The 22,524-nt window shown below is 38.3% G+C and overlaps 1 protein-coding gene across 1 annotated transcript in view; it reads right to left on the bottom strand.

Annotated features, from left to right (window-relative positions):
• The window catches only part of c1ql1l2 (complement component 1, q subcomponent-like 1-like 2), a 29,184-nt gene extending 12,035 nt beyond the window's left edge, over nt 1-17,149 (bottom strand). The window contains exon 1 of the mRNA XM_087809527.1: nt 16,288-17,149. Coding sequence (XP_087665653.1) covers nt 16,288-16,902 — 615 coding nt within the window. The 5' untranslated portion in view covers nt 16,903-17,149. The remainder of the gene's footprint in view (nt 1-16,287) is intronic.
• Between the last annotated feature and the right edge of the window lie 5,375 nt (nt 17,150-22,524).

Here is a 22,524-nt window from a genome sequence, read left to right as displayed (position 1 = left end):
CCATCCATAGTATCTAAATTTAAATCATTTTTGCTTTTTTTCGTTTTCTCTTTAAATTTGTGAATTTTTTGTATAATTTTTAATTGGTTATTTTGTGAATTAGTTTCATGTTAACTCTATAATCAAAAATATGTTAGTGATAACATTTAAAGTGGTGATCTTCCATCAAATACAGGACCGTGTAACATTATCTCACCGACGACAAATGGCCCCTGTGCCTCAACAAATAAAAGTTGTTGGCTGGCCCTTATATACTTTGTATTATTTCGGACTAGCATTGGTTAAACCTGGTGTAAAGTTTGAGCGACTACTGATCCAGTATCAGTGTGAGTTAAAACATTGTATTACGTTGTAATATATATATTTTTTAGCAACGTAAGAATATTTTCAGAATTATTGGTAGGGTATTAATTAAAAATCCAAATGCTAAAACTTAAATATCTATAAGGATGTGTTAATGGACATACGTTAAGTTTCCAAACATTTCACAATATAACTTTTAAATCTAAATAAAAAGGTGTTTAAATTCGAATTTATCGCAGAATCCAAGAAAACAATTCTATAAAAAACACTTAACATGAGACATGACCAGCGTACTACAAGAAGACATTATTCTATATTCTAACATTAAACCATTTTGCTCAAGTATTCTGGCTAAAAACATAATTAAATGGAAACAACATACGATAAATCCCTGTTGAAATATTAGAAAAAACACTTTTGTTTTACCAAAAAACTGGTCACGGCCATTCTATTACCCTTATATACCTTATGTATGTAATTTAATGTGTTTTATTATTATTATTAAAGCAGAAAGTACAATCTGAAAACACGGCAACATTTATTACATTATATCCAAAAAACATAATAATAATAATAATAATAATAATAATAATAAAGTAATATTTTACATGGAACACTTTTTTCAGTAATTAGTTTTTTTAATTAATGATATTTAAGTAATAAGTAATAATAATAATACAAAATAGTCGAGTGTAAAATGTGAGGATATTGCAAAACACAAGTCAAACTTGTAAAATTCAAAAAATGAAAAGAATATTTGAACAGTTTACACATACGAAAAACACATTTTTCTTTCTACATCTGTGAAGACACAATACATGCAGAGATCTAAAGTGTAAATTAAAAATCTCACATCACTGTCAGAACCTCTAATAGAAACGCACAGCGAGACGACGCCGTGAGGCTCTTGAGCGACTCGCTCGTCGAACTTTAGCTCCAACTTTCTCCAAGTGCTCGAAGAGACGCCCGGGAATGTCTCCGCGGGACAATAATCTCACAAGAGTCTCGGTCGGAGTGACAATGACACGTCTCGTGGCGGCGGCGGCTGACGGGGATTTGTTGACTCGACGCTGAGCCTCCATTTTGGGATCAACAGTCTATTGGTCCTCCTTAAATCAAAGTGTACCGCCGTCTAATTGTGTTTGAACATCCCAGCCGTGAACTGCATGCTTAATAGCAGCTTAGATGGTTTGCCACCGCGCTCTTGATCCTGGTCCAACATTCCTCCGCACACACACACACACACACACACACACACACACTCGACGACACAGATACTGCAATTTAGCTCAGATAATGGAAGGATCTATGAGAGGAGAGAATGCTCTTGTCAGATTTCATTCGCTCTCCCATGTGTTACAAGTTTATTTATCGCAGGAATCCAAGTAAAATCACGATAAGAGGAATGTAGTGCTAACAAGAAAACTTGCCATCTGTCAGAGAGAGGCCTCTCGAATTAATTTCCCCAGCTGTCTTCTTTATACCTGCTTCTGAAACAGAATCACTTATTTGAGTTTCTCTCAAGGCCTCTTACAGTAACGCCGTTGCTTTACATCTGTAGCCAGAGACGCTCATCGTAAATGCTGATGGCGTCGGTTCAGGAGCAGAGAAGTTCAGCACCTTCCTCTGTTCACGGAAGTGTCAGATCTGTTTCCTTCTCGATCATGTCTCGGTCAAAATAAGTCAACACTTGAATGATAAAGTACCGACAAATGAAGACAAATCTTTTTTAACTGTTGAGGTCAAAACTTTTGTTACACTGAGTTATACTGTTCAAAATGACAATTTGTTTATATTTTAGATTAATACTTGTCTTTTTTTTTTTTGTTAACTTAAAATATTCTTGAAAGAATTTTGAAATAATAAATAAATATCATTGTTAATTGTTAGTGGGCAGAAAGGAAGGCAAAAGGACCCCCTTGACATTCAAGTATTCCAATAAAGTTCACACAATATTTAATACATATTAAATAAGAAAAGTTTCCATATTTTTCAAGGTCTTTTTTGTAAGTTAGTAATAGTTATTTTTAAAGCGCCTTTCTAGACCAGGGTCACAAAGCGCTTGAACAATCAAAAGCAATACACAGTTAATACTTTATATACTTTAAAAGTTCAAGACACATAAGACAAACACAGGAGTCCCAGAAAATCAAGGAAAAGCCTGAACAAATAAAAAGGTCTCAAGATGTTTTTTGAAGGAGTCAGTAGATCATCAAACACAGAGGGAGAGGAAGATCGTTCCAAAGCTTAAGAGCAACAGCCTTGAAGGATTTCTCTCCTCTGGTCCGGAAACATGTTCAGGAACCATCAGTAGATTCTGATCCACAGACCTCAGAGCCCGAGCTGGGGTGTAATGCTGAATCAGATCACTGATGTAAGGAGGAGTCTGACCATGAATAGTTCTGAAAGTAAGAACCAGAATTTTAAAATTGATCCTGAAAGAAACTGGCAGCCAATGCAGAATTTTAAGGATTAGAGAAATGTGAGTTCTTCTACTAGAGCCGGTCGGGGTTTTGTATTAACTGCAGGCAAGACAGCTCCTTGTAAGACTTTAATCAATCATTCCCCTCTCTCTCTTCAGACAATATGGTTTTCGAATTAAAATTGTATCTCATCATAAGTCATATATGTTTTTATTATCTATTTAATTATCTCCATCTATTTTATTCCTCCTTTTATTTAGACTGTAACTAGAGCAAACATACACACCTGGGTTACTCAGGCAATGCCATGTATTTCAGCTAGTATATATAGTATATAAAATATTTGTATTATTATAATATAATAAATAATATTTTAATATATATATATATTTGAAAAAACTCCAAAGAAAACATACCGGGGGTATCTGGCCCATATGTTTCACTGACAATTATGAAGTACACATGAAAGAAAGTACATAAAGGAGCTTGATAGCTGTTCACAGGACAACAACAAAGTACATACATAGAAATTGATGTTTCTTATCTTTTTAGATCGCCCAAGACGTACATCTTATGATTCTTTTTCAATCTGACTTTGAGTCTGGTCTAAGAAAATAATTGTTTAAACTGTTTTCTTCTCCGTTCTGGTTTGTTGCTCATTATAATGAACAACTAGCAAAATATTTTTTGTCAAAATTGTGTACTTTACAGGCTGTGAAGGATTCACGGAAACTAGAGGGACGAGACTATGATGTTGTCATTTTCAAAGCTGTACAAACAAAACCCTAAAAACCAAGGTTTTCAAATACATCTTGCATACAAACTAGCATCAGCTTTATCCGTAAGACATGAAAGTTTAAACCACATAAGCGAAGCTTTCAGGAGACATCAGTCAGATGTATCAATGAACTCCTCTTGACAAGAAAGTACAGTGAGTCATCCAAGTATCTTCAGCATGGCCACGCCCACACACACTGAGGATACATTTAAAATTGTACCGGAATTGAAATTTCACCCAAAATCCAAAGTCGACAAAGGGTTGGAAGAAGTTTTCAGAGTCTTCATGGGGTCCAGGCAGAAATGTATGTTCATATGACGGTCACGAACAGGGCTCACTTTTTTTTTTCGCTCCGAAAAAACATCCAAATATCTCCATACTACTCGTCTGTAATGTCCATCTTGTATTGAAAAGAACTGCCCACACTCCTCCAGAAGACTGGGACCTTGAAGATCCAATCTTCAGCTGCAGACGCTAGTCCAAGTAACGCAACCATAACTCCTAAAATGTTACATACTAGGACACTAATTAAAATGTATCAGACTATTACAGCAGGCTCATCCAGGTCCCTCTACTTCCTTATGCGTCATAGATAGTATAGTGATTGTACTTCTAATGCAACATTCAAAAGGTATCTAAAAGTTTACGATGTTGATGGAGAATCTGAGGAAAGTTGGTTTATTGTGTAAAAGTCAATAATCAGTACACGCTGCTTCTCTTTCGACTAAAGGTCGACACAAATGAAAGTATGTACTGTTGGTGGAACACAGGCAGTGAATGCAACGCTTTGCCATCCCCACACCAGGAACGATTGACGTCAAGGTTATTTCTTTGTGCAACTCTGCTGTGTTTGCGTGATTGACAAGGTGACTGCTCCTGGGTAAGCCTATACCTTCAGATCGTTTGTCAACTTCTTCAGAATTTGTTGTATGTAGGATAATTTTGAAGCAAGTCTCCAGCTTACTTTTTCTCTAAAAGATCGGATTTTTGAAAGGTCATTTTCAAACTCTAGACATAGACTGCTTACTTTTTTCCACTTTATCAATTAATTGATTGTACTGGATTTATTTAAGACTAAAAAACGTATACCTTTTTGTTGAGTTTTGTAGTCTCTCAGGAAAAGGATTAGCAACCGATCAAAATAGTTTTTGTTCAAAGCAGATTACAGAGCAGAGAGAACCATGGACCATGCATCTTGGCACTCTGATTTCCCATCATACAATGTTTGTGTGTGTGTGTCTCTGTCGCATTTTCCAAATTATTATCTGCAACCTTTTCACTCACTTTGAACCCTCTAGTGGTAACAACGATGTGGCTAATCGTCCTCCAGGAGGCGCTCTATCAGGAAGCACATAAGCGAGATAGACAGGAGATAAACATGGCATCAATAAATCGGCAGTGAGACATTGGAGACGGCAGCGTAAATGACTCAATTGATGCAAATAGACAAGTGAGAGCAGATGACCCGAACTTGACCCGCGTTTTTTCACCGCTAAGAGAGACACGTCACTGAACTCCCAGTGACTCCCAACACAATAAAGTAACCTGGCATGAAGAAAAACATGAGAAGAAGTATTGTATTTAAGAGTAATTCCAGGGTCCGTGGACAAGGTCTGACCTTTTTGTCTCTGGTAAGAACAATATTGCCTCCAGGTTTTTCGGGGCCGTGTTATGTCAAACCTGCCAACTGCCAGTAGGAATCAGGGCCAGTGAAAACGCAACAGAAAAGTGCCAGGTTGAATCGGGTAGGGCCGTGGAAACTAGCGTAATAGGAAAGTGTTTGTAAACTATTTTGATCTAATTATTATATATATTTCTTTTTAATCTAGCCGTTTTACTGCTATGTTACAGGCTCAGAGGAAACACATATTTCATTCACAAAATGAAGATAGTAGTCTGTTATTATTATTAAAATAAGGAAAACGAATCCAAATTGTAGCGTTATAACAATTTAGTCAACACAACCCTATTTTCAACTGTTTGAAATGTGCTATATACTTCTTATTAAAAAATAAAATAAAATCACAGCATATTTTCATTTAAATGTCAACTAATGTGTTGATTTAAATGTGTCTGCAATAGACTCTATTGTACTCATCAATATGTTTGTTTGTACAAACTCTATTTTCATTAAAATATTTACATTAGAAAATGTGCTTAAGCCCCGCCCACTGAAAACTCTTTGTTCTTCTTGACATCTTGTTTACCATAACCACACCCACTCCGCTGTGATTGGTCAAACACCGAGGCTTGTCACTGTGCGTCATGAATCCTCAAACACTCCACCTCCAAGGGACTCATTGTATTAACAAAGCGGGGCGTAATTACAGCTGGCTGGAGGAGCAGTGAAGCCATTATTACGTCAAAATGGACTCCGCTCTTGTAACCTCTCGTTCGCCAAAATTTCAGAGGGGGGAGAACTTTATAAAGTAATAAGTTCAAAAAATGTTTATGATGAGAGACTTACTGCATCTTGGAGAGAAAGACTTCAACATTTGAAACATATGAGTGAGTCAGGAGAGTTGGGTTTTTTTCATTAGTTGCCCTTTAAAAATAATCAAATAGTAACTGATAAGATATGTACCATTATCAGTTTAAAAAAAAGATTTTACTCCAAAATTATAAAATGAAAGTTCATAAGCATAATGTCTTGCACTATAAATCATAGTCATTTCCTTTCATCCCATTTTCTTTCATCATCATCTCTCCGAGTGATTCAACGTTCTTCCTTTAAGTCGTTTAATAAGTGAGATTATACTTAATTTTTTGGTAGGAAGAAATGAAACGTTAAAAAAATAAAAAGTGACTTCTCTTTCTATTGTCGGCGGGGGGGAGAAAGAGGCTTCAACTTTGACCTTTTATCCAGCCACTGCTTTCTTCCGGGGGGTCTGTCTCATCACGCTCGCTTAATTACTTAGATACGCCGCCGCCGTCTAGCTTCCCGGCCCCCCGACAGAAAAAAAAAAAGCCTCAATCAGTGCTCGGAGCGTCTTCTGAACAAGACATTCGCTGGAGGAAAAAAAAAAAAACTCAACGGCGTGCTTCCTATTAACCCTGAAGCTCGGCACGAAGCTTGAAGTTTTCTTCAGTCATTCCACAACGGCTGAAATGAATCTAAGTGATTTCTTTCCTCGCAGTCGCACACGCTGCTAGCGTGCTCTCGGTTAAACTGTCAGGAGCCACTTGTTTCAGACGGTGAGTCATCGCTTCCCCGCTGTCGACCGAGTGGATAATTGTGGGTATCGCTGAGGAGTGGGAATCGAGGGGGACGGCGACGACGAAATGTCAGGGGCGTGGGGGAGAGATTGTTTGCGTAAGAGGACGAGGGGCACTTGTCTCGCTCCTGTATGGTTCTCATTATAACGAAGGCGCCGCCGCGTGAGTCAACACCACGGCACGCTTGACTTCGGCCGTCCACCGGAGACGATTCATAAACTATTAATATCTTGTGTGTTTTTCGGTCCCTGGACACACATGGAATATCACTTCTTCGCCAGGACGGAGAGAGTGGCGAGCGCCAAGATCTGATACATATCAGTTTTTAAGACGTACTACAGATGAGCCGTGGGCAGCGAGTTTTGAAACTTCACCAATAAATGATGGATTTTTTCTTCTTCTTCTTCTTTCGCTCCCTCTCGTCTTCTCGCAGATGACGGCTCGATGTCATCCTGACATTTACAGTCTGTGTGGTATTTCCTAACAACACGGGCCAATCTTCATTTAATAGCCTTTTCGCACCTAATTAGGCTCGTTCTAATGTTCCAGTCGGGGCCGAGTGTCGAGTCCGATGTCCAATTACACGGCAGATCAAGGCCAAAGGTGGTCCGCCTCCGCCGGCTGATTATTGAGGACCGGTCCTCCCAGAAGCAGAAATGCGTTTGTCAAAAAATAAGGAGAAGACGTGGATTGCAGATGAGCGTACACATGACTGACGCCGGAGGGAGGTCTGAGGGGGCTCTTTAAATCCTTCACTGCCCGTCTCACACACAGACCTGCTCTGTGTGAGTCGGCCGTGATGGCAGACACACACACACACACACACACACACACACACACACTCGCACACGTACATACAGAGGCCTCTCAGTGCTGGAAGCGTCGCACAATAAAGCACAAACATTACCAGAATATTAACATACGCTGATGCTGATGGACGGGGTCAATGCTGTGTTCACCCTTTTCTTTCCTTTTCTCAAAAAACAAACATTGTTTTTTTTACATTTAGGAAATAAACCGTTTTTGGAATTTTAAACTAAGCGAGAAAAAAAAAAGGAAAAGTAGATCAAGTCGAAGTTGTATAGACTTTTGATGATGCAAAGTCTGTTTGTGGCGATGAAACATCTGAGGATTAAAAGGAAACGCACAAAAAAATACAAGATAAACGCTTCTACACATCTTCTGTAGCCAGTCACGCATCTTATCAACTCTGAAACTACCCAAAAACGTTTGATAAAACTCCCAATGATATCTTCTATATAGCTTATTATGAGGAGAATTTTTTTTATGCTTTAAGTATCATGAGCTAATGGCTACAGAAAAAAATAGTGTATTTAAGGTAAGGTAAGGTAAAACTTTACTGAGGGATCAATAAAGTTTTACCTTACCTTACCTTAAATACACTCTATTTTTTTCTGTAGCCATTAGCTCATGAAAATTCTCCTCATAATAGGGCCGCCATACAATTAGCTATGCTAGCTAGTATAGCATTCCTTTTGAGTCAATATTCTTTGCTTCACTTTCTCCAACTTTAAAGTAAAGACTGAATCGAACGACAAAAACAAACCAAAAGATACAAAGTTTGAGTGATGTCATCTGTAGTAGGTGAAGTCATTTAAGTAACAAGTGTCATTTGCTTTTATGTACAAAACTAAATAAATACACAACATCAATGTTTATAATGATAATGTTGTTTGATGGATAATATTTTATGTTTTCTAAAATTTGTGAATGAATATTCTAGCTAGTATAACTAATGTGTAGAACTTTCAGGAGTAAATCTGAGTTGTAAGGTTGTTTTTTTTTGTGTTCAGGCTTTTGTTTTCATTTGTAAGTATGAAAAAATACATTAATGTGGCGCTCATGACAGTTTGAACCTGACCAGTAGAGATAAGGATTTTAAACCATTGTCAAGTCAATTGGCAGCTTTTATTTAATTTGTCAAAACCTCACATGTCGCAAAGGTCAGTTTTTATTGATTAGAATGTTTGATTAAAATATCTGGGAATCTAGAAATATCTGTTTTTTTAATGACATTCACAAAATATGAGATGAACACACAGATGTACTGTGGAATGGTCATTTTTGGTAATCTCTACACACTGTAGATTTTATAACGTACTTTATAACTTTATAACTGAGAAGAAATAACATGGTTAAGTGATGAGTCTTTCTCAATATGTCAGCACAATGAAGACATTAAAAAAATAACTAAATTAAGCGAAAATGCATTTTAATTCAAATAAATGAAAATTTAATTGGAGAACAAAATAATCCAAAGAAAGTGTCACAATAATGGGTCAGAAGTAAAAGAGAATAAGATCAGGCAGATCGTTGCTCTTACAATTTGTGAAAGGAACTGAAATTCTGCAAATAATCCACATCTTTTGTGAAAAAAGAAATTAGAATTTATTTTAACAATGTCAATGAAAGATGGGTTAACTCATTTAATTAACTCTTTTAAATGTATTTTTGAAACATTTCTACGTGTTCCAAACATAAAATATGATGTTTTTTTAATAGCTAGCTGCTAGCTATAGTACTTGACTAGCTTTTGCTCAAACATTATTGTGTTTTTCTCTGTTTTTTTTTACCCCCATTTAAAGTTAAATACATGTATAATAAGTCACTATTCAAGCAACTGCTGGTACCTCTTACTGGTCAGTGTCAGACTTGGCTACAGAACCAGAAAAAAAAAAAAGTTTTGCCGGCAGTGGCGGGAGTATTCTTACTATGACTAAAATACTTCCTGATTCAATCAATAATGTAGAATTCAAAAAGGTTGATAAAAATATCTTGAACATTAGACTAAGTCAAGCTTTCCACATTTTATACATACATCTTGGGTTCTTGTGTTTTCAAACGTCAATTAAAAATGGTGTTTCTTTCGCTTAATTTATTTCTCCTCCCTTCTTCCTTGACAGGATGCGAAAGACACCGCGGGTGTGACTTCTTCACATCCTCGCCACTGAACCGTGTTAATTCCTCTTTGACACTCTTCCACTGGAGATTTGAATAAACACAGCGGCGGCGCGGCGTCCAGATGGCGAGCGCCTCGACCCTCCATCCTTCACTCCCTGAAAGACGAGTCAGGGAAAAACTCCTCGGAGCCTCAGGTGCAAGTTTTTGATTAAACGTGAGAGACGACGAATGCTATGCTAGCGGTGTTAGCATGAGAGGATTGTTCGTGAAACTTTTCTGCTCTCGCAGAAAAAACGGCGAGTGGAGGAGAGATGAAGGGCAGCGCTCAGCGGCAGGTTGGTGGAGGTGGGCTGCGAGGGTGGGAGCGTGCACGTATACATATGTGCGCGTCAGCATGTGTAATTGCTGGGCGGCAGCCACGTGCACGGAGGACGTCGGAGCTTATTAAAGGAGGAGACCGAGCGATTATTCACGATGGTCCTCTTGAGGGGCCGACGCTCAACTCGTTGCTTTTAATTAACTGTGAAAAGCTTTTGGTGGATTAATAACAATATTAAAAAAGGGAGCGAAGAGAGGAGTTACATCCTGGATCCGGTTCAAGCCTTTTTTTTCTATTTTTTTTAATTACAATTAAATAGACCCGGAGACACAACAGCAACAATGATGTCCTTTTCTTTGCTGCTCCCCGTCGCTGTCGACGCTGACGATAGTTTTATTTTAATATGAAGTATGATCCTGCTTTAACTGGAGGAGCGTTGGACGAGTTAAAGAATTGTGAGTCATCAGGGAAGGTGTCAGTTTCTCTTTACACTAAGAAAAAAGGTGTAATAATACAGATAGATAAATTATTAAGATGCAGAAAACTGCTTCTATAAAGGTTTTACTCCGGGGCCACAGGCAGCTCTATGACTTTAACTAACAATTGTATTTGTTACGACTCATTAGTCATTCAACTGAAGAAAAAAAAATGTATTTTTTGGTAATTTTTCTTTTATTTTGTTGTTTTTGTGATATTCTTTCTTTTTAAATAATTAAAATAATAAATATATATTTTTGTAGGAAATTCTATTTAAAAAAAGATGGTTAGTCTTTTTCCTTTCTCACTTATTTCTACTTTTTCTTACCTTGAAAATTGTCCCATCACATTGAAGCTGATTTCCTTCCTCCCTCCATTCTTTCCTCTTTACAAGACACTTAATTGTTTCATTTATTTCCTGTTCCATAAAAGGGGTTTAATTATAAATAATAAAAATGTGTCTGAATATTATAGAATCATAAACTGGATACTGGATTTCAGTTGTAAATGATTGTATTAATCTCATCACCAGCAACATAATTCCATCTCAACTGTTGGATAAATAATGAATATATTTATTTATTTAATATAAATCAAGACGTATGTTTGGCCTTCAATTCTTCTGAAAATAAAGACTGTTATCCTTACAATAAACTCAACATGAATAAAATAACTTTCAAAATAAATAAAAGTTTACAAACATTTAACCTTAAATCATTTAGCACTAATATTATGAGATAAAAGCCTAAAACAAATGTTGGTTAATGCTTTAGAATGTTCTTAATATTAAGCATTTCCTTACTAGAGAATTGTTAATACACAACTACAACATCTGTGGTAAGAATGAGGCAGGAAGAAACTAAAAGATGTTCAATATGCTTTTTTTCCCCCACTTTTATATTGGCTGATCCCAGTACTTTAGGGTCATATGGTTCTGGAGCCCATCCTAGCATCTAGATTCAAGGTCATCTTGGACCCAGGAAAGGGTCCAACACAAACCTGAAGTTACTCTGGAGTTACGCTGTAAAATATGGGGGAAAATGTTTACAAAACATTGACTTTGTTCCCTGTTTTATTATATTCATATACACAGCAGTTGGCTTGACCTCAGAGTCGAGTCACACTCGGCATTATCACTAAATAATGATAAAGCACATCTGCATCTGGAACTCTACATGCGGGGAAATCCTGTGAAGAACTGAGATAATGTCAGATTAGATTATTGTTAATCTCCACTTTACTTCTTAGCAGCACAGAAAATATACAAAGCAACTCAACAAAGCTGCTTTAATGACTCATTATTTTCATGTTTTTACACAATTATTTGTTATATATATATAGGGTTAATGGGATTTAAACCCATGGAATCATAATGTAGGAATTATGAAATTATATTTTTCAAAGTTTGAGCTACAAAGTCAAGTGTTATAAACTAAAAAAAAAATCCAAGAGATTAATTACTAATTCTCTTTTATTAATTCATCCAATTAAACCTTTTTTAATTCATGATTGTGGCAGATTAAACGGTTGATGAAGTTATTTTGATCAGAGAGTTCTAGTCACTTACATTCTTCTTCAAGTGCCTTGCAAGTTTGTTTTCCACCAGCAGGGCTGGTTGTTGCTAAATGTGTCACACAAGCTGCCGAAATATTTAAAAAATGAAAGATGCCGGCAGAACAAAATGAATATTTACCAAAGTTTCTGAAAAAAGGAAGCATGACTCATAATGTTTTGAAGGCTGGATTTTTCTTAAATACTTTCCCAAACAATGTCTTTCCTACAACCTCAGTCTTACTGTTACTGATACATCCTTGGAGAATTGTGGTATTCATGAATATCTCTTCCTTAACTTGTCTTAAAAGTCTTTCAGAAAAGTTTGTACATTGGTCTTCTTTGAGAAAAAACATCTGGCTGGCCACAGAAAATGCCTTGAGTTTGACACTTTTTGGCCAAATCATTGAAAAACAAAACTACTTTTAAATAAATAAATAAAACAAATATGATTCGAAAGATCAATCAAATGTGACTTAGCATTGTTTTCCAGAAATAATTAAAAATAAATAAAACAAAGAGACAGTTAAATAGTTATTAGTAACTAGATTAAAGGCTCGATTCATGTTATTAAAAGGGGGGGGGTCTTATTAGGATTGTCATTAATTATTAATGATATTTGACACCCCCTAAAAAAAACGTCCTGGTTTTGAAAATTGATTTTAACATGAAACGGAAACTTGTTTGTTAGTAAATAATATGTTTAAATAAGTTAAGTTGGACTATTTCTAAAGTCTTGAAATCTTTTTCCAGTGTTTTTTTTCTTCAATTTTATATATATTAATTTATATATATATATATATATACCTTTTTCTCAGAGCATTTCTTTTGGTCAGTGCCATAGAATGTTTAATATTTTCTGAATATCTATATATCTGATCATTAATTATATGTATATAATAAGGATTATTGCTTCAAAACTTTATTGACAAAACATCCTAGTTGGAGACGGATCTAAACTAGAGAACAAAGACTATCCTGGATTTATTATTTTTCTTTCTTTGCGTGGATGTTAAAATCCAACACTGGCACTAATTCCCACGGTATTGCTCGTGGGCACCCGGGTAGAAGGAGCGGCAGCACACGCCGAGGTGAAGCATCACTGCAGGGCCTGGAAACACTTGGCAAAGATGATAAAATACTGGTGGTGTCTGCGGCTCCCCGGCCTCCTCCGTCCCAACTCACACCGCAGCTTTATGCAGCCTTAATGAGCTGAGGAGAGCAGCGGCAAGGCCGCGGGGGCGTCGGTCCGACTCCGGGCACTTCATCAATGATGTAGCATAAAGTTGGTCCAACATTTATAACCATTCAGAAGGAAAGCTCGGGGGGTCTTTTAACATGGGGCGGTCACCCGCTTGTGTATAAGCTGGTAGAGGACGGTGTCGGGCCGAGAGAAACACTTACCGCTTTATTAACGTTGTGTGGGTCTCTGGAGATGAACGCTGTGTGCGTCTAACTTAAGTACCCTCGCTGCCTCCTCTGGGGAGCCAAATGAAGCAGGAACAGAAGGCGTTTTATTGAAACATATGTTCCTCTTACCCTATTATATATCTTCGCTTTCACGCCCACCCATAAACATTACTGGTGAGTGAGACATTCTATACAGACAGCAATCACGGTCGTGTCTTTTTTTCTTTTTTTTTTGCTGAACTTGACGAGGGCAAAAGAATTAACCTCTGAGTGAGACGACTGCGGATTACTTGTATAATAGCTGCATATTACCAGCTCATTTAGATATTAAACTCTCGGTGACATTAACGGGATGATGTAAATGAACCTTTTAGCTGCGCCTCCACGAGAAACTAGTCACTGAAATCAACTTTTTCATCATTTGTCTTGACGTCTGAACAAATATGTTTTCCTCGCCCATTTGTGCGTCAAGAATGTGATTCAAAAGCATGAAGAATCCAGAAATCGTATGTTGATATTCATTTATTTTAATAAGAAATAAGTGAGAGGTTCCATCATGTGTTCTACATTCCTAAAAGGATTCATTTTTTTCCATTTATTAAATCAAGATTATTGTTTTTTTTCTTTCATAACATAACATTCCCTACATTTGAATGTTAAGAAGGAAGTACAGTAAGAAGTAACTAATAGTATTGAATGATGTGGATTATGACATACCAACAGTGAGAAATGTAGAAACTCTGTGTTAACATGCAATACAACTTGTCCAAAGATATGGATAAATATTGAAAAAATAAAATAAATGTTTATTTAAAGTCACCAAAATGCTACAAATGTTGGAAAGCTTATTTGATTGTATTTAATTTTAGGATCGTTATTATTTAAACATTCATTTATTAGTCAGGGCTTGTGTATACATTAGAAGATGATATATACTCTTTATATATATATTTATATATTTCTTTTACATCTGAACTAGTAGGAAAAAAAAAACTTCAAATGATTAGGAATATATATTATGTGATGTAAGTAATTAAAACGTACAAGTACACTGATTTTATGAATACTATTGGACAAAACAATAAATGATATGCGTCTTAAATAAGATGGTTGCATGTTTAGAACTACGGTAAAAGTTTGGCCAAAGCAGTGTTGATCAGAGTAGAACTCAAATGGTACCATATATCATTCAAAAAGTGACACCTTCCTTTTGTTAGCTAGTTCTGTAAGTCAAGTTAGCATGTTGGATTTTAAAAGTGTATATTACTGATAGTATAACTGATTGGCCTCAAACTATTTGTTTAATTCATTGTGAAGTCAATGTTTGTAACCAGCTTAAAGGCTTAAACCTTTACAGACCGTGATATTATCAGTGTGGACCTGAGCTTAAGTCAAGATGCCAGAGAAGTGTATCAATGTGATGTCAATGTTACTGAAACAACAGCTGTTATCTCCAGTGGCCAGATATGACGAATAAGCTTCTTTTTTTTTCTCTTTCATTTTTTTTGAAGTTGTGTTGAAACTCCTCGGGCTATATTTACTTATTGTGCTCATCTGTGGGTTAATCCTGGGAGGACGCTCTGAACTCTGACCGAGAGCAAAGTGACCTTTTCAGGCATTCATTTCACTTTTCTGCCTCATCTTGAAGTTGAAGTACGATCATCCCGCCATTTAAGGTCAAGTGTAAAACAACCTGTTGATCCAGTGACCGAACCAAATACTCCACACACTTCCCACCTGTGGTTAAATCATCAAAAACAACAATAATACAACATATAAATCAGTTGTTTAATAATAAGTATAATTTAAAATGATTTTCCATGTATTTGGGGGGAATTTTCAGTCAGTTTGAGTCAGATCTTTTTATTATTTATATCTTTTTTATTCCAAGTCTCTAGAGCTGAAACTTCCATTATGCTTTGAATAAAACATTCTATGGCCCATCTCTGCGAGTGATCTTGGATTTCAGATATCAGATTTCTCTATTTCACGAACCCCTTTAAACAACAAAAAAAAGATTAAGCTGATGAATAATATGGGTTTAATTTAATATATAACTGAACCTTTGTTTTTTTATTATTATTTTAAATACACCCGAGAAACACGCCCTGAATATACCATACATTCCAGGCGCAATTCTCTGGTTTAAATCCGTTATAAACATGTTTAGAAGTTTAAAAAAAAAGAGAGAGAGACAGAAGAGGGTGTCTCCTCAACAGGGGAACACGTTTTTCTCTTTCTTTTTTCGGACGCGCTTTTATCAGATACGCGATCTGACAGATGATCGGAAGGAGCGAAACTCCGCGGCCAACATTACCAACACATTACCGAACCTGAGAGGATCCTCGAGGGGATCGACGATAACATTTCAGCCCCATTAAAGCGATGCATCAAACACACACCCGGCGAACGGATCCCACACAAAGTTCAGACGCATCAAGTGTGACAGCAGGATCGAAAGCGACAGGATCCATAAGTGTGATCCGATTTATCAAGTTTAAACCCACTTTTTTTATATATATATATATAAACGCGCAGGTGTTGCGCAACAAAAACACGCGTCCGTGACTTTAAACGCGCGTTTTACGCACCATTATGTGAGGAAATCCTCGCGTCGTTTCTTGCTCAAAATCAGTTTAAATACTCGAGATATACAATATGAATTATTTCCACGGTGGTTTTCGAATGTGTTTTGGATTTTGGATCGCTCCAAGTCGCGCGTCTGCAGCCGCAGCTGAGCGCCCCGAGGGTCCGGGGAGCAGCAGCAGATGTGCTCCTCTAACGCATCATCTCTAATACTCTCGGAAAAAAAAAAAAAAAGTTCTAGACAAAGTGGAGTACTTTTTTAAAACTCTTGGGGGGGGAGAAAAAAAGTTTGGAGCACCTACCTGACCATTTTTACAAAGGTCTGCCCACATGCTGGTGCCGTCGCCTCCTCTCATCAGCACGTGGTAGATGAAGTAATACGTGCCGGGGATGCTGCAGATGAACTTGCCGGAGATGCCGTCGTAGTTGTTCCCCAGGTTCGTGACCACGTCGTCGAACTTGAGGATCTCGTAGCCCTCGTGGGGGTTCTTAAGACCAGCGTAGAAGGCGACCCGCGGCACCGTGTTGTAGGTGGCCGTGCTGATAGCTCCGTTCCCGTTACCGAGTCCCAAAACCCCAGTCCTACTTCCCTGATCCCCTCTGTCGCCGGGAGGCCCCATGGGTCCGGGTGGCCCCGGCTCTCCGGGCGGCCCCGGCGGTCCGGGTTTCCCGGGCCTTCCCGGTTTCCCCTGCGGGCCTTGAAGAAGAGTGGACGGAGGAAGAACGTTGCTGTGGTCGCTGAGCGCCTCCGCTTCGGCTAGCAGGCCGGTGGAGGTGGTGCTGCTGGCCGGGGTCCCCTTGTTCAGGTAGGGGTCACAGACCATACGACAGGTGCCCAGCATCTCGTAGTGGCTGGCGTCGGAGCCCACGGAGCTGACCAGCACTGGGATGAGGACCACCAGCACCAGGACCAGCATCACCCCCACAGCAGCCGCCACCAGGGTCTTCCTCCCGATGCTGAGTCGGGGAAGGGGCTGCGCTGCCAGCGTGGGTCTCCCGGGGGCGGAAATGGTGACTGGTTGGTGTGGGGAGCCTGTCGCCGAGGAAAGGGATCCAGGGATCCCGAGAGGAGAAGTTGCAGGGCGAGCGGCGGCGGCGGCGAGTGCGTGAGGGTGAGACCCACATACACTTGAAAACTCCCCTCGCCCGCTCTGGAGTAGACGAGCAGTCACTCACACGGATGAGTCAAAGAGTCCAAACATGGAGGAGGAGACATCCGGCACTACTTACAAACACAATCTGACTTGTGTGAAGAAAAGATGCAGAGCCCAGAGGAGAGAGTGAGAGACGGAGAGAGAGAGAGGATGGAGAGAGAGAGAGAGAGGATGGTGAGAGTGGGTGAGAGCAGCCACTACATGTGCGTGTGTGTGCGTGTGCATGTGTTGAGTTGCTGGTTTCCCAGGCTTGGCTTTTTATACAGCAGTGGAAGTAGGACCCCCCCCATCCATCCCTCCCTCCCTCCCTCCTTCTCCTCCCCCCCTCCCTCCCTCTCGCGCTCCCCTATCGAGTGAGAGGTTGGTGTGGTCACATCCTCGTCTCTCTCTCCCTGCGACTCACTCAAAGGAAGGACTCTACTTTTTCCCTCCGAAGACCCACCTCACCCCCCTTGACCCCCTTTTCCACCCTTCACTTCGCGCCCCCCCCTCTCCCTGCGATCCCCTCCTGTTTTCTCGCCGCCTTCCTCTGCTCGTCTCCCTCATCCACCCTCTAAAAATAAAGACAGAGCTGTGGAAATACTTTTTTTTTTCTTCTTCCTAGAGAGTCGTTCCAATGTGTGTTGCAGACAAATGTGCACCAATAAAATCACACGCTTTGAGGAAAAAAAAGGTGCTAATTACGAAAAGCTTACACCAGGAAACGACTCCAACAGCCTGAAGTTTACATCAAAACTTTCAGCATCATCCGTCCTCGGCCGCAGCCGACCTCCGCTGGGACGACCCACATCGACGTTGTGCTTCTCCCGTTGTTTTATTCTCCCTCTTCGCTTGTTCCTCTCCGTGTCGATAACCCCGGGAATGTGCTGAAACCATTTCTTACCGCTTTCTTTTTTTAGCTATCGATTCCAGTGTTTTTATCAAATTAAGTCCCCCAAAGGAGAAAAATCCATATGCAGCACGATGTCAACGTTTGACATTTCCGTCGCTTGAGTGATGGATGGGGAAGTAGGAAATGAAATGTATATATGTATATACAATATAAAGTGTTAAATAAAGTTAAGTCATATATTTTAGAGTGTGCGATGTAGATGAAAATAAGCTCTCTTAAGTCAGAGGCCATGGTTTATTGAATGTAAAAAATCCAGTCCAGGTTGATGAAAGATCTTCTGGCGAAACCGGCAGACATGTTAAAGACCATTTTACCTTTTTATCCTTCTTTATTACTTCATAATTATAATGAATTTTCCCACATTATCCGTTAAAACATCCACTTCTGTTCAGTTTGTTCATGATTTGTCAAATTTAATTCCTTAAGTCCAGCTCCAACATCCTTTAACAATCCACAGTTGGATGTTTCTGCTTCCTGTCTGTATCAGCAACTCCATGACGGTTCTTGAAAATGTTTTACAATTTTTCGAGACCATGTTCAGACTGTTGGTTCACTTTTAGTCCTAATGCCTTATTTTTGAGATTGTTTATGGTAGTAATATTGGCAACAACAATCATGATGTGACTGTGTCAGTGCACAAGATTTACACTGATAGCCTTGTAGCTTCTGCTTTAAACAATCTTAAAATACAGACTTATTTGAGATTTTTCGGAACAGTTCCTCATGTCGAGGCTTTAATACAAGATGGGCGTTACTGACAAGCACCTTGGAGGTAGTTGGATGTTCTTAAGTAAACTGAGCACTAGTCACTAAGTTAAAATACATTTTTTGACATACAGTTTTGTCTGTAACTCCAAAACGGAACAGATAAATCTGAAAATATTCCCATTCCTTAGTCGACATGAGGGTGTGTAGAAAATGAGTGTTTGAATTTAGGGTGAACTATCACTTTAACAAGAAAAAATGATTTGCCCTTCCTGCAGTTAAATTATTCCCATTCACTAATGGTGGGCTGATGAAGCTTCGTGAAGCCTCATTTTCAAATCCAACTAGATGACAGACTTTGTTGTAAAGGGTTTTGGTTTGAGCAACTGTTTAAATGAAACTTCCTATCATTTCATAATTTCTAAGACAAAGGCATCATCAACTTAGTTGGAAAATGATGAAGCTTCATGAGCCAATCACTAGAAAACAAAAACTAATATCTGCTCAGACCTAACACTGTCAAGTACTTTGAATGAGGAAATGCTACAAAAGCTACGAGAGATTTTTGGAGGTTTAGAACTCAAAATTTACTAATTTGAAGCATTGATTGAGAATAAAGTAGATTCTCATTGTTAAATGTAGATTCTAAAGCTCACGATTATGAAATATGGTAACAGATGATCAATACAGATTTTTGAGGCCATAAAATGAATACTGGGATGTATTCATGAAACATGAGTTGAATTGTATGCATAGAAAAACTGCCCTTTGTTGTTTTTTGAACAACACTCCTTCTATTAAAAGAAATATGGTAAAAAAATAAAAAAATAAATAAAAAGCACAGACAATCTTAAACTCTTTATTTAGTGACGGCTGAAACCAATCCATGCTCACTCTTCCGTGATTGGTCCAGAGTTAAGGGTAGATTCCTCCTACTGGTTCTGAGCTCCAGGAGTGCTAAGAAGGTTCAAAATAAACCTTAACACAAGTGTTATTTATGTAAACATTCATAGTTTCACAAGACTTAAACAGAACGCTACAACAGTATTGTTCTGAAGAGCTGTCCAGGGTCCTGAATCTGACTTGCCACGCTGGCTTCAACTGCTTGTGTCTCCAAAACACAGTTTCAAACCATTTCATTTTGTTGATGAAGGAGGAAAAATGTAAATGTTGACCAAACTAAGAGTATATTTGTAAGTACAGTATATAGTTCTAAACTTGTGATTTACATTACCGTCTGAATATAAGTAAGTCATTTGTATTTATATAGCACTTTTCCAGACCAGGGTCACAAAGCGCTTAAACAATCAAAACAATATTCAATAAAGTACATACTTTAAAGATCAAGATAAAACTGAGAACACAACAGGAGTTCCAGAAAATCAAGGAAAATCCTGAACAAATAAAAACATCTTAAGATGTTTCTTGAAAGAGTCAGTAGACTCCATCAAGCTTATCAACATCATGTTTATTATTTTAAGTCAAATATAATATATAAGTCTAAATCCTTTGTTAAAGTATGACTCTTAAGTAGTTCGCTAAAAGCAAATTTAATAAACTTAAAACATTTACAAATTTCCTCTGAGGTTTGTTCAGACTCTATGACTGTAATGTGTTCTCTCCTTTGGGTGATAGAGGTGAAAAAGTATAATTAACTACAGATAAACTGTCTCCCAGTTGTATATATATATATATTATTTAAAAATGTTTTGTTTATGGTGCTAAACCCCCTTTAGCAGTGTGAGACTGGCAGGATTATTCTTGTAGCTGTTATTCAAAATTTTAATTGAATTAAAAATCCAATATTATACAATGAATTATTATCAAATCAATCATATTAAGACAAACATGTAGTTTGCTTATTCATTTTAGATAGATCCTAAACTGCAGCCATCACCAAGTGTCACGATCAACCATCCTGCATGAGAGGCGACTCTGCGGGTGATGCATCGGCGAGCAAGATGTCCGACTATTTGTCACCACTATCCTGAAATACGACCGACTCTTTTGCTCCATTTGTCGCTCGTCTTGATTTAAGTGTAGTTGCATACTTGTGGCATCACCAGTTGGTCGCCAGATTTATTGCTCAGCAGCCTGCGAGATATTCCCAAATAGACAACGCACCAGGTGTGCCAGCAATTCACCCTTGTTTTTTTTTTCTTCTCCTCGGACGTTTACTTATAGAAGAACGCACACAAGCCATAAATTGGTTTCCGCGGATTGCTTTCGGTGGGTGTTGCTGTTTACTCTGCGCACCTGCCGGCTGTACCTGCCAGTCAGATCACAGCGCTCGCTCCCAAATCGCTGTATCCGGGATCCACAGCGTTCCCTGTGAACAAGACAAACACTGAGTGATTGCAATGAAAGAGAGATGAGGAGGAGACAAGTAATATAACTCAAGGTGAGGAGACGGTGGTTCGCCACGAGACAGCTGAGTCGTTCAAAAGAAAAGAGAAAAAAAAAACCTGGCGCTGCCGTGTTTTTCTTGAAGCGCCCAGAACACAGAGAATCTTTGAATCGGTTAATGAGTGACAAGTTGAATAGGAAATCACAAGATAAAGACTTGATTTTGGTGTTCGACAGAGACGCCGGAGTGTTTGTCAAAATCCTGTTTCCCATCTTCAAGTAAACCGACAGCTGTTTGAGTGATTTGTAGCGACACGTCTTCTCTCTTCTCACCTCCAGCATCGACTGTTTAATTACTCGCCGTTAATCTGCATATTCTGAAGCATTCCGGACACTTTTGACGCATCTCGGGATTTCCCTTCAGTTTACGTAACACGAAGATGCAAGGGAAATTAATGTTCCCGAATCCCAGAAGTATAACTCGGCAATAGATGAGCAATGACACGACACGGATACATTAAAGTCGAATCAAGCTCATCATGACGTTCAATTCAATTGCAGTGAATTTAACTTCAGAAATGAGCTGCCAGAGTTCAATCCTTTGCAAACATCTAACGGCTCCAAATATATATCAGTTGTTTTTGAGACGGACAAAGGATGCTATACACTCAAAACACACGTTCATTATTTCACTTCAAAACCTGTCAATCATCCATCTTTGCATTACTTTGATGCTTATCCAAGGTCACACAACCACAGACTTACTTACCACCCTGTTGCTCAAATTCAATTCAAAATCACATTAGAGTTTTATGATTTTAAACGTTGTTAAATGTAGTCTTTACAGTGGCCTGTTTGTATGAAATAAAGGAAGTGGTAAAAGACATTTTTTTATATATATATATATATATATATATACAGTATATAATAGATATCACTTTTCAAGGACCTTCATAAAATAACAAAACACATCATATTATCCATTGATTTATTTCCCAAAAGATGCGCCATCTAATATTTTAACATTCTTTTTTTTAGATGATTTGGTGTAGCACAAACAATAGATTTTCATTTTCTTTACAACACAACTTTACCTGCACGACCCACCCAATGAACAAGGGACCACCAAGGTTTTTTTTTAGCAATTTGTCTCGGACACGGCAGTTGCATTAATTTGATAACATGGGTAACGTAGGTAAAGTAGAGGGTGCACTTTTTGAAACATCAAAAGATGATCAAAAAACTGACCCAACGTCAGCATTTTTCTTATTTTGTAAACAAGAGCTTGATCTGACTGGGACGGCTGGAGACACTTCCGTTTTCACAACAATGCTATTACACTGTGTTAACAGTGGAGGGGGCCGGGAAAAACTTGTTCAAACTTTTCAGTATGCTGCTGTAACTGTTGTACAATTCATGTTCAAGTAAGACGTTTGCTCTTT

Source organism: Callionymus lyra, chromosome 15, assembly GCF_982586985.1.
Source record: "Callionymus lyra chromosome 15, fCalLyr1.hap1.1, whole genome shotgun sequence".
Classification (NCBI taxonomy): domain Eukaryota; kingdom Metazoa; phylum Chordata; class Actinopteri; order Syngnathiformes; family Callionymidae; genus Callionymus; species Callionymus lyra.
Note: the sequence above shows the minus strand (reverse complement) of the source record. Positions and strands in the feature narration are given on the sequence as shown.